This window comes from Mus caroli, unplaced genomic scaffold (genome assembly GCF_978045245.1).
Source record: "Mus caroli unplaced genomic scaffold, Mus_caroli_1 scaffold_7, whole genome shotgun sequence".
Taxonomy (NCBI): domain Eukaryota; kingdom Metazoa; phylum Chordata; class Mammalia; order Rodentia; family Muridae; genus Mus; species Mus caroli.
In genome coordinates this window covers 76,746,949-76,758,995 of record NW_028227262.1, presented here as the reverse complement: position 1 = coordinate 76,758,995, position 12,047 = coordinate 76,746,949, and the positions used below count along the sequence as shown (strand labels likewise).

The following is a 12,047-nucleotide window of genomic DNA, read 5'->3' as shown; positions in this document are numbered from 1 at the left end:
CTCCTGCAACACTGGGCAGGTGCTGTCCTTGATCAGATTCCTGGCTTGAGCCTGCATCCTGCTGGGCTTTATCAGTAGCAGTTAATTGACCCGAATTCTGGGCTGGTGTAGGAGATGGGAGCCAGAGAGTGGCTCATGAGGCGCCTCTTACGCAGGAAGGCCCTCACTTAAGCCTCCTAACAGGAGGTCGATGATTGTGCAGGGACAATTATCTTCCCATCTATTACAGCTCAGGGAGGGTAATCTGCCGGAGGGTGATGACGAACGGAGGCGACAGTGCACGCTCCCGCAGCCCACATGGCCCGCCCCACCCCCTTCCTCGCCAGCAGATCCCTAGGCCCTGGCTTCCGCCCGGACATCCCACAAGCCTCCAGGTCACGCCAGACTCTAGGTTCCCCAGGAGACGGTCCAGAGGTATTGGGGTGCAGCATGGCACCAGTGGGAACCGTGCCCTTCGTGCCAGCCCCCACGCCAGGCAACCCCTGAGCTGCCCTTTGTTTCCCGGCCGGCCGCTGGAGACTTCTGCGGAGTCATGGTCACGTGGTGCTTCCGGCACCGGGTGTTCCAGGCTCCATGCCAGGGCCCGGAGACGCCCCCGCCCTGGACCAGCCTGTGGGTTGCTGGCTGCCAGCCCAACCCGGAGCCCCTTATTCCCGCTGGGCCCACTTCCTGTCAGGCAGCTCAGCTTTGGGTCGCAGAGCCTCTACCATCCACTGGCCCAGGCTCCCAGCGCCTTTGTTCATCCTCTAGGCTTTCATCCAGACTGTCTCCTGGGGTCCTTCCTATAACGCTATAACGTTAGACATCAAATGCTTGCCATCAGCCTCTCTCTCCTCCAGAAACCTTGAGCCTCCTCCCCTTCCTTGTCCACGACCAGCAAGCATAAACAAAGGTCAGTTTATTGGTCTGGCCCTCCTCCTTGGCAAAAAGAATTTAGAACAAAAGCCCGAACCTGGTAGAAACGGGTCCCTTCCCTCTGCAGTTTAGCCTACGAAATAGACCCACACAGCGACATTACTCCATTCCTCTCAGGAAGTGTAAGGCCTTCTGGGGAAGGCTGCTATTCTCAGCATACTCCAGAATCCCTCCCCTATGCTGTAGGGATAGCTCAGGGAGTATACAACCATTATTGCTCTTCCCAGCACCTACTTTTGGAAACTTACACCTCCTGACCCGCTCATTCCAGCTCCAGGGTATCCGATGAGTCTGTCCTCTGTGGACATAGGCGCTCACGTGCATCACGTGATCACACACAGATGTACCTACTATAATACTCAAAATGGGGTGTGTGTGGTATTCAGAGAGAATTCAGTCAGTAAATGTTTATTGAAAGTATACTGTGTGCTGGGTACCTAGTTCCTCCCAGAAGATGCAAACCACACACAAGAAGTCAGTCTAAAGAGAGGCAGTGTCTCTGAGGAAGCCAGCCTCCCAGGTGGCCATCTTCATGCCTCTCAGTTTGAACCTGCGGAGCTTTTGGGGTGGAGGAAGGCAGGGAAAAGGAAACAGCCTAAAGTGGGAGAGAAAGTGAATGGGGCACACACCACTTGCCCAAGGGGGATCTGTGCCCTGCTGTTTCTTCAGGGCTTGGTGGGGAAGCGCAGGTAGGTGAGTGTCCGGTTGCCGCTGTGTCTGTCCACAAGGGGCAGGGGGTGCTTCGTGTAATGCTGAACCATGGCGGCCACCGAGGAGAAGAGCTGGATAAGGCGGGCAGAGCATCTGTGAGTTCCTTAGGCTTCAGTCTGCCAACAACTTTCTAAGGCAACTGTAGGGCCTGGCAGGGAGCTGGCTGGCATTTTTCTAGATATTTTTCTTCCCACCACGCTGTGAGACTGCAATGCCACTCTGCTGTCTGGTTGTGAGCCTGCCACTGCACAAGCATGCTATGCTATTGGCCAGCCTCTGGCTTCCAGAGCTGGATGAGAACTGCTTTAGGCCTGGCCCTTGGCTGTGGCCTCTCTCAGTGGAAGCTGAGTGGTGGACGACTGTCTAGGTCTGAAGCCAACAGTTGCTGGGTCCTTGGAGATTTCTGCCCTCACCTTGACCCTATGAAGACTGACCATGGCACATGGAAGTGCTTCCCCCGAAAGGATAGGCCTCTTTTCACAGTGCCAGATGTCTGGGAAGATGTTCGGGCCTCTGGCTACACACACACACACACACACAGAGAGCTTTATTTTGTTTTTAAACATGGTCTCACTGCGTAGTTCCAGCTGGTCTAGAACTAAAGAGATCCATCTGCTTCCAGCTCCCAAGGACTAGGATTGACAGTGAGTACCACCATGCCTCGCTACCTTGTTTATTAGGATTTTTCTTTTCTTTTATTTTTTTTTTAAATGTGTACGAGTGTCTTACCTACACGGATATATGTGCATCTCATGCATGTGTGCTTGCAGAGGCCAGAAAGGGCGCTAAGTCCCTCAGAACTGGGGCTATAGACAAGTGTGCCAGCCATGTGGGTATGGGGAACCCCAGTTCAAACCAGTGAGTGCCATCTCTCCAGTCCCAACCTTGTCTTCTGAGATAAGGCCTCTCACTGGCTTGGATAGCTGTTTCTCAACCTCCCAGTCCAAGATTATAAACCTGAGCCACCACTCCTGCCTTACTTTACCCCCTGAGGCTCTGGGGGTAAAACTCAGACCCTCATATTGTAAGGCAGGCACTTAGAGACAGAGCTACCTCAGGCATTTCTGTTCAAGCCAGGGTGAGGGAGGGAAGCAATAGGTGTCCCCCGCCCCCTCCCGAAAACACACATGCTCCAGGCGAGGCCCAGGGTGCTGCTGCTTTGTGACCCACCTCGGTGATTTGGCCCATGACTCATCCGGTACCCACCTCCTCATGATTCCTGCCCTCCCGACCCAGGGCAAAGTGGTGCCCGCCATCCAGTTGCCTGATGGGAATGTTGAAGACGCGGCCTCTGAGGAGTACTGCTAAAGTGAAGGGCTGGGACCTGTGAGGCCCAGAGCTGAGGCGCACCGTGTAGGCCCCATCCTGTGGAGGAGACCCCGACCATGAACTTCATCTTAGTTGCTTAAGGCCAGCTGACTAATTATGTGAAGCAAGCGCCTCCCGGCCCTTACTGCCAGCCTCATCAGGCATGGGCAGAGACTAGAAGGACTTTCAGAGAAGGCCAAGAGTTGACAGATGCCCACCTTTTGGAAGTGAAGCAGGGCTCTCTCAACAGACTGACGGTCACAGTTTCCGGAGTACCAAGGCTGACCCAGCAGACTACCATTCTGTACAATACACAGAGACATGTCTACTCAAAGAGACACCCAAGTGCTGAGCTGCTCATGGTGAGCAGAGAACCCTGGGGTACAGTTATTTGTGTTTCCATCTGCCAGCCCCAGCCTGAGTCCTACAAGCCAAACCAAGTAGTGTCTGTGCCTGGGGTGCAGCACGGGGGAGCTGCACACTCGGTTAAGTGCACGCATGTTCCGCATGGGGGTGTAGGCCCCAGGGTTAGGAGGGCTCCTGGGCAAGGACTCTGCTTCCTACAGACATCTCCCACATCTGCCCCAGCTCACCTCAGCAGCAGAGCTACTCAGAGCAGGGGCTATGGAGGAAGCAGACAGCCTCCTTCCTGCTGAAAGAAGCAGAGAAGAGGGCTGGAACCAGGAAGGGGATGGGTAAGAAGGCTTCATGGGTGACTACTGCAGCAGAGGGTGCCAGCATGTTTGAAACCTAACATGGGCCATTCTGTGCACCTTGTCTTCCCAGGCCTGACACTCAGGGAGGACCTACCAGACAGGCCTTGCCTGATCTCCACGTGACAACTGATCTTGGGACACATACTGGCAGCTTCTCGAGTTAGCACAGACCCTGGGAAAGGCCCAAGAGGGTCCTCTCAGGCCTGACCAGGCAGGAGTCAGAGCTGCATGGCCCCCCTTGGTGAAGTCAACAGGACCTGAGGACCTGGGGGGAGGATCTGTTGCCAGGGGGAGTAAGATCCTAGCAGAGCAGACCCATGGAGATAAAGCGGTGTGTACTTACCTTTCAACGCTCCATCCATAGCTCCCTGGGACACAGGAAGTCTGGTCAGATGAGAACTGGCCTTCCAGGCCGCTGCCCAAAACCTGAAGTCCCACCCTAGGCCTCCCTCCCACCCCTCTGGGCTCACTTCTTCCTTGACCACTAGCCTCTTACATTCCGAGCCTCCTGGTGACCAGCCACTGACCTACAAAGAATAAATTGGGGAGCAGAGCTCAGAGGATTTCTTTTTTGTTTTGTTTTCTTTCTTTCTTTCTTTCTTTCTTTCTTTCTTTCTTTCTTTCTTTCTTTCTTTTTTAAGATTTATTATATATATGTGAATATACTATCACTGTCTCCAGACACACCAGAGAGGGCATTGGATTCCTTTGCAGATGGTTGTGAGCCACTGTGGTTGCTGAAAAGTGAACTCAGAACCTCTGAAAGAGCATCCATGCTCCTAACCACTGAACCATCTCTCCAGCCCTTGTTTTTCTTTTTTAATCTATTTTTTATTCTTTTTGAGACAGGGTCTCACTAGGCAGCCTCAATTAATCCAAAATTCTCTATGTAAGTCAGACTGGCCTTGAATTCACAGAGAGATATGCCTGCCTCTGTTGCCCAAATGCTGGGATTAAAGAAAGACATTTGCTACTGTGTCTGGCCCCTGGGGTTTATTAGTGAACCCATTGTCCCATGTTGTTCTCTTCCACTGCTGCATCTTACTTGGGCAATCCAGATGTTCTTGGTAGAGGAACTGGAGGTATCAGGGCTTTGGAGCTTAGAGACCTAGTCAAGACTGGAACTAGAAAAGAGAGGGCAGACAGAGACTGGCTGGGGACCAGGCAGAGAAGTCCAGGCTGATCAGGAAGTGGCTGAGAACAGCCTAGGGGTCTTCTACTGCTGCCTTTGACTTGGCTCTCCTGGAGACCTTCCATGGGGAGATTCTGCTTGGTGGCCTGGCTGTAGCAGCTGAGAACACCCCCTCCCCACCCCTTACCCCCTGTTTTTTGCTCTAAGAGTGTCAGTCACCTCTTTGGTAGGGCCAGTGTGGGACCAACAGCAGAAATAAAGACTCCCAGGTAGGGTCTAGAGGGGAGTGTTTTGGAGGGAACAAGAATGGGGCCAGGAGAGTGTGTTCATGGGTAGTGGGAGGGGCAGGCGCTCACCTGGATCCGGCTCACACTCCAGGTAGATGTCCTCATCTGGTTTCTTTGTTACCTAAGGTGTAGGACTATGGGTTTGACTAGACCTGTGGTCCCTTTTAAACATCTGCCTTATTAGTGAGGAAGTAAGACATGGAAGAAGCCACTGGCCAAGAGGAAGGTGACTCTAGCCATCTCACTTTTTCCTTATCTACACAGGAAGGGCATGTCCCAACTGACTTCTCCTTTAGGAGTTCTCAGAGAGTGGGGAGGCTCTGGGTGGCACCTCTGGGTTATATTTTTGGCAGAGAGAATGACTCTACAGCAGACCTTTCCCCCGGATGCTCATTCCAGCCCTATCAGTTTTCTAGAAAAGTCCCTAGATTACAGGATAGAGAAGAAGGCAGCTCACCATTCTAGCAGATGTACCTCGCCCTGTAAGGAAAAGGGAGAACTAGCACTCATGAACGTCAGAGAGAAAGGGGCACCCTTAGTCACAGTGCTCCTTAGAGCACTCATGAGCACCAGCAGGAAGGGGGCTAGGGCACCTTTAGTCACAGTGCTCCTCAGAGCACTCACGAACATCAGTGAGAATGGGTCTAGGCATCCTTGGTCACAGTGCTCCTTAGAGCACTCATGAGTACCAGCGGGATGGGGCCTGGGCACCCTTGGTCACACTGCTCTGAGGAGCACTCATGAGCACCAGCGGGAAGGGGGCTAGGGCACCCTTGGTCATAGTGCTCCTCAGAGCTAGCTTTGGAGACCCAGGGGAACACACCTCATTCACTCATCCTTTCTCTTTACAGCCTTGACATATCACCAGGCTTAACTTCTCACCAAATTTGCTGGGCTTGGTTCCAGATAACTTTATGGTAACAAAAACAAAAACCAACCAAACAAAAAACCTCAAGGTGATGGAGGTTCACCAGCAACTGAGACTAAGATGGACTGTGCCTCGTGTGAACCGTTTGACCTTGGGTGGGAAGATGCTAACCCTCCTGTAGCCTGTTTTCCTCAGAGATGGTTCAAATGGTCCATTCCCCCCACCCCCTATCTTGACATCCTAAGGTCCTGTGGTCATAGGTCTCAAGGCACTGACCATAGGGGCAAGTCTCTGGAGAGTGGAGACAATGGGAGTGACAGCCCAAGGTTGCCTGTTGATGAGGGATAATACTCAGATGTCTCACTATGGAGGGTCTTAGGTTCGACCACTTCATTCTAGGGTGCCCCTCACCTGGCCCAGGGATCACACTGGCTGAAGACAGGGCCTGGAGGTCAGGGCCTCTGCTTTTGAACTCTAGGGCACAGCAGATCATGGCTTTGGTGGTAATGATACCTGTACTGACTGACTTGGAGGCTTGGCAAACAAAAAGGAGGTGTGGCTAGGAGGGATGCAGCAAGCCCTGTTCAAGGCAACCCCAAAATTCTAGCCTGTGTGTAAGAGAGGCCTCCCCTCCCTATGTGGAGCTGTGGAAAGAGAGGGGACACTCTACCTTGCCTTCCAAAAACAGGTCCCTGCTTTGCAGGCTGCAGGTTCATTGCTGTCTTCAGCTGTGGGCATCATGGGAAGAGGGAAATGAGGGAGGAGGGAAGAGGGAGGAGGGAGGAGGGAGGAGGGAGGGAGGTGTGAAGTGCAGGCAGTTGAAGAACAAGGAAGCTGGGGTGCAAGGGGGTAGAGCTGATGTGCTGCTTTCAACACTAACACTGAATTGTTAGCCTGTTCATGCTTGAAGCCAACGCAGGGTGAATGTGAGTCTAAGGCCAGCCTGGGCTCCATGAGACCCCCCCTCTCAACTGCCCCTTCCCCCAGAAAACACAACTGAACAAACAAACAAAAACAAACATAAAACACTACAAAAGGAGACTGACAATGCTTCCCCCTGCCTCTAGTTGGGGTCCTTTCCTTACTGTGAAATTTCCTCTGCTTATTTATTTATTTTTATTCTGTAAAATACAAAAGTGGATAGCCACCAGATCACAGCGGGGAAGGGAGTTGGGATGACCACAGCTGACCCCTCTGGCCAGAGATGGGTCCTGTGGTCCAGGGCCCAGGTGAAGGTAGCTGAGCCTTGCCCCCAACCCCAGCAGAGGATGGAGAGCCCTGCTGAGCTGTGCTGGAGTGGGGAGCAGAGCAGCAGGTTGGCTAAGGAAGGGATGAAGGGACCCTTTAGGCAAGTGGGAGGAGCTACTTTGTTGTTTATTTGTTTGTTTGTTTCACTCTGGTTTGTAATGCACGGGCAGAGGTTTCCTGGTGTCTAGAATATAAATGCATGTTGGGGGTGGAACGGGAGCGGGGAGGGGGGTGTTGGGGGGGGGGGAGGCGGGAGGAGTTGTGCAAATGAGATGTTTGTAAGATTTACTCACCGGGAAATGGTAGCCAGAGGTAGGACGGGTTGGGAAAGAAGGGTTTATGGGGAGTCCTCTGGCCATGTTAGACTGAGGCGGGGCCAGTGGTGGCTTGGATGGATCCAGGGGCCCAGAACGATCTGAAAGAGACTTCATGCTTTGTAAACTGGGGAGGGAGGAAGGTCCTCCCTCGTCTATTCCCACTTTCTACCCGCTCCCCACCTAGCCCTCATCTCTCCCTCTCTCCTGCTGTCCCCTCTGCTTATTGGCTTCTTGACAGCTCCGTCTCCATGGCAACTGGAGACAGTCAGCTTCCCTGCCCCCACATGGCTGAGCGGGGTGGGGGTGGGGGGTGAGATGCCAGTGGTGGTGGCCTCTCAGGGCATTCCCACCCTGGTTGGGAGGATGTGCAGCGATTTCAGAGGAGGGAACGCAAGGCCCTAGGGACTGGGTCGGGCTTCCTGCTTTGTCAACGTTGCCTTAGTTACCTCGCCCCTCCCTCCTGTCTCCTCCCCATTCTCCTTTACAGTTTTAACTCCTTTCCGTCATCTCTCTAGCCTTTTCTGCCCAGCTGAGAGGCCTCAGTGGCAGCCAGCTGAGGCCCTTTACTGCCCCAACTCAGGCAGAAGGAAGAGAGGCCAGGGCCAGATTCTCCTTTTGTTGGACCCTCTTGCCTTGACCCAACCTCCCAGCCCCTCCCTCCTCGGCCCTCACCCAGATACAAGGAGTCGTCTTTAGAGCCAAGAGACTGTGCAGGGGCCAGACTGACGGGCAGAACCTCACAGGGGGGCAGCTCATATTTATCCTCCTCTTCTCCCTCTTCCTGGGCCTTCAAAAAGGGATGCTGGTGGCGTAGGGAAGATGGAGGATGGGACATGGCAGGCCCCGGTGGCTGGTGCCTCCCTCCCCTCCCCCATCCTCAGCATTCCGACTTACCCTGTTTCTCCAGGTCTCTGGGCCAGGAAGGAAAGATGGGTTGGCTCCACTTTCTCTCCAAACTTGGGTATCTGGATAGATAGACTGCCTTTGCTTCACCCCAGCCCACCTACTTCCAGCAAAAGGTTTGTTTTGCTCTCTCTCTCTGATAAATCGTAAACCATCTTCCCTTAACTATAGGTTTCAACCCTACAACTAAAGGAACCCATAAAAGGGGCCTTTTTAGCAGTGTAGACAAGACAGGTGTGGCAGATGTGTTTGTTTCACCCATCAATGGCTCCTGACCCCCGCACCCGGATTCTGACCAAGACACCTAAGAGAGTCAAGCTTAGGTGCTAAGCCTTGCTGGACAGGTGGTGGGACAGGCTATCTAGAGTCACTCAGGGAGATCCAACTGTGGAGGACCCTGGTCTGCTGGGCCCCTAAGACCCACTGTGCACTTACCTGCACCTCTGGCAGGAAGGAATCGTGGCCCCAACCTGTAAGCAGACTCTACTCAGCTCTGCCCAAAGAGACCCTGAGTGCTGTCAGGGTGACATTGCACTTTAGACCACTCACACTTATGACTGGGAATGCTCCCTGAAGAAGCCAGTGTGACAGCCTGGACCTGAGATCAGAGCAATGGAAGGAGAAGACTGGGGTGGGCTCAGGGGGCAGGCAGAACGAGTGGCCTTTGGTGCACGGCTGGATAAGATGATACCCTAGGGATGCTGGGCACAGGGCTGGCAGAGAGTGGAAGCACACGGGTGGCTAGAGATAGACGGATGCTCCAGTGAGGGGGGAGGTAGGTGAAGACAAAGGGGTGAGCAGGAGAAAGAGGGGCACTCACCGGGCCTTGCCGCCACTGAACCTGTCCTAGAAAGAGCAGGAGCAGAGTGGTTAGCAGCTGGGACTCTCCCTGCCCAGAGTCCTGGATCTCCAGGAGTCTCAGCGGGTATATGGGCCCAGGATCCTCTAGAACCAAGTCTCACCATGGCAAGGTAGGTGAGCGGAGCCCCTTTGCCTCTCTAGAGCCCAGGAGCTGCCACAAATGTCCTGGGGAACAAGGGCTCCATTGTTCCCATTATTTACATATTCTAAGTATTGGAAGGTGCCCGCCTCTGCCTGTGGTCTCCCACCCAACATGGACTTTATCCAGGGCACTCCCAAGGCCCTGCTCTCCTCTATAGCTGTGGTCTCCAGTTCTTCATCCAAGCTGGAAGACCTAAGACGGACCAGGTGTGGCTCTCTGGCATCACCTTTTCAGAACCGTATTGGGTGACATTGATGGACAGATGTCACCACATTGATGGACAGATGCCACCTTGCTGTCACCCATCTCAATCCTTTACTCCTTCTACCACTTGCTAGTGGGTGTTGATCACAGATCCAAAAAGTTAAAGGTGAGGGGAAAATTCAGAGGCTCTCAGATTCCATGTGACCAGTTTATTCTTTAATGGAGGTGTTTATAAAACATCTATCAAAATGGGCATGGTGGCACACACCTTCATCCCAGCACTTGGGAGGCAGAGGCAGGTAGATCTCTGAGTTTGAGGCAGGCTTTGAGTGAGACTATGAGACCACATACTGAATTCCAGGATAGGCAGACCTCCACAGTGAAACCCTGCCTCAAAAAAAACAAAATGAGCCGGGCGTGGTGGCGCACGCCTTTAATCCCAGCACTCGGGAGGCAGAGGCAGGCGGATTTCTGAGTTCGAGGCCAGCCTGGTCTACAGAGTGAGTCCAGGACAGCCAGGGCTATACAGAGAAACCCTGTCTCAAAAAACCAAAAAAAAAAAAAAAAAAAAAAAAAAAAAAGAAGCAAACGCAAAAGTCAAAACAAAATAAAACAAACAACAACAAGAAAAACCAAACCAACAACAATTGGTTTATAAACATGTGCTACTCACAAGGCACTGCTTCAGACATCCAGGCCAATGTTACAGAAAGCAGTCAGACCTTACAAGTATCGTTTCCTCACTGGACTCCCAGAATCGTTTTATGAGGCAAGCCCCGGTTTTACGCTCACTTTCAAGTGAAGACACCAACTCTATTAGTCAGCTCACACTGATGTAACAATACCACAATACCGAGCGGCTTAAACAACAGAGATTTTATTTCCTCCGAGATCAGGAGGATAGAAGGCCAAGATCGGGGTTAGTTTCTGGTGAAGCCTTGTTTCCTGGCTTGGATATCGCCACCTCGCTCTGTGTCCTCAGGTAGCCTCCCGCCTGTGAGCACAGAGGGTGGCTGAGCCAGCTATTACTTCCTCTTATAAAGACACAAGACTGTAGGACCAGGGCCTTACTCCACTTCATCTTAATTGCCTCCCTAGTGGCTCAGTGTTCTGTTAGGGTCACTAGAACTAGAGGTTCAACATATGAGCTGGAGGAGGGGAAGCCATAATATTGAGGCTCTGAAAAACTGAGAAAGTTTCCTGGGTTGGGGACCTAGTCCAGTTGGTAGAGCACATACCTAGCATACACAGAGCCCTGTGTTTGATCCCTAGCACCCTATAAAAACTGGGCACATCTATAATCCCAGTAGAAGAATCAGAACTTAAGGCTATCAGCTGTGTATCATATTCAAGGCCAGTTTGGGCTACTTAAGACCCTGTCTCAATAAACAAACAAACAAACAACCCAAACATTTAAAAAGTCAAGAAAAGCCACTCAACATGGAGCCCAGGTAGTACCATGGAAGGAGGAGTGTGGAGAAGACAGGATCAAGCCCACCTGAAACTAGGTCCTGGGCCTATTCCTTGCCCTTCGTCTCCCGCTTCCACATCCTTCCATATTTGGACCAAGAGTCAGGGGCCAACTTTCTCACCCAAGGGATTCTCTTATTTACACAAGAGGAGAGGAAGGCCCAGTATGGATAACTGTAGGATCAAAGTCTACAGGTCAGACTAAACAGAGCATTCTGGATGCCTCCCTACTCCAACCGGAACTGGCAGGATTTCCCAGTGCCACCTGGCTCTTACCCTCACCTCAGCTACTCATTCCTGCTCAGGGCTTTGCATAGGCAAATCGCAAGGCCTAGGAGCAGGAAAGGGCTGCAGGGAATCAGAACCTGTGTCGCCTGGACAGGAATGCCAGCCACCCAGAGACAAAAGGAGGGGGAAAGCAAGAGGTTTGCCTCAGTAGCCGCATCAGACAGGTGGCTCTGGATAGTCCCTTTCTGACTGGGATCACCTTGTGCATGCCATGACAGGGCCTCTGGATATGTTCCTCAACAGGGGACGGCAAGAGCTCACTGCAAGGTTGACTCCCTCACTGTCTGACAGCACTGAGTGTCCATGTTATGGTATGTTCAGAGCACAGAGTGACAGCACTGAGTGTCCATGTTATGGTATGTTCAGAGCACAGAGTGGCTCCATGGATTTCTGAGATCCCAGCTCCCAATCTCCTGTGTGAACAGTCTATATAATCTAGGCCAGGGTAGTCAGCTAACCACTAGGAATACAAAGTCAGTCCCTCCACTTGCCCTATCACTGGAGAAGGCACAGGCCTTTAATCCCAGCACTCAGGAGGCAGAGGCAGGTAGATCTCTGTTAGTTCGAGGCCAGCCTGATCTACAAAGTATGTTCCAGAACTAGCTGGACACAGAGAAACCAAACAAAAACAAACAAGCTGGGTGTGGTGGTGCACGCCTTTAATCCCGGCACTCAGG

At 52.5% G+C, this 12,047-nt stretch overlaps 1 protein-coding gene across 3 annotated transcripts; it reads right to left on the bottom strand.

Moving 5' to 3' along the window:
• Positions 1–1,326: 1,326 nt before the first annotated feature.
• Positions 1,327–8,349, bottom strand: Sh2d6 (SH2 domain containing 6). 3 transcript variants are annotated; one of them, XM_085839652.1, is made up of 13 exons: positions 8,175–8,349; positions 7,479–7,600; positions 6,608–6,665; positions 5,527–5,549; positions 5,139–5,190; positions 4,696–4,774; positions 4,147–4,177; positions 3,994–4,018; positions 3,745–3,822; positions 3,528–3,586; positions 3,153–3,236; positions 2,833–2,991; positions 1,327–1,697 (listed from the first exon to the last, which is right to left on the bottom strand). In XM_085839652.1, exons 1-13 carry the CDS (start codon positions 8,335–8,337, stop codon positions 1,581–1,583), a joined length of 1,050 nt encoding a protein of 349 aa, XP_085695778.1. In that variant the 5' UTR covers positions 8,338–8,349; the 3' UTR covers positions 1,327–1,580. The 3 variants fall into 3 exon arrangements, with proteins under 3 accessions (XP_085695778.1, XP_085695780.1, XP_085695779.1); XM_085839654.1 differs by lacking the exon at positions 8,175–8,349 and adding an exon at positions 7,683–7,834; XM_085839653.1 differs by lacking the exon at positions 3,745–3,822.
• Between the last annotated feature and the right edge of the window lie 3,698 nt (positions 8,350–12,047).

Excerpts from the sequence above, each read along its gene's own strand:
- Sh2d6 (XM_085839652.1), bottom strand. The coding sequence starts at position 8,337 with ATGTCCCATCCTCCATCTTCCCTACGCCACCAGCATCCCTTTTTGAAG. Across the intron at positions 7,601-8,174 it reads AGACGACTCCTTGTATCTGG|ATCGTTCTGGGCCCCTGGAT; the intron begins GTGAGGGCCGAG and ends AGTCTCTTTCAG. Across the intron at positions 1,698-2,832 it reads AGGGCAGGAATCATGAGGAG|CTCTTCTCCTCGGTGGCCGC; the intron begins GTGGGTACCGGA and ends CGCCTTATCCAG.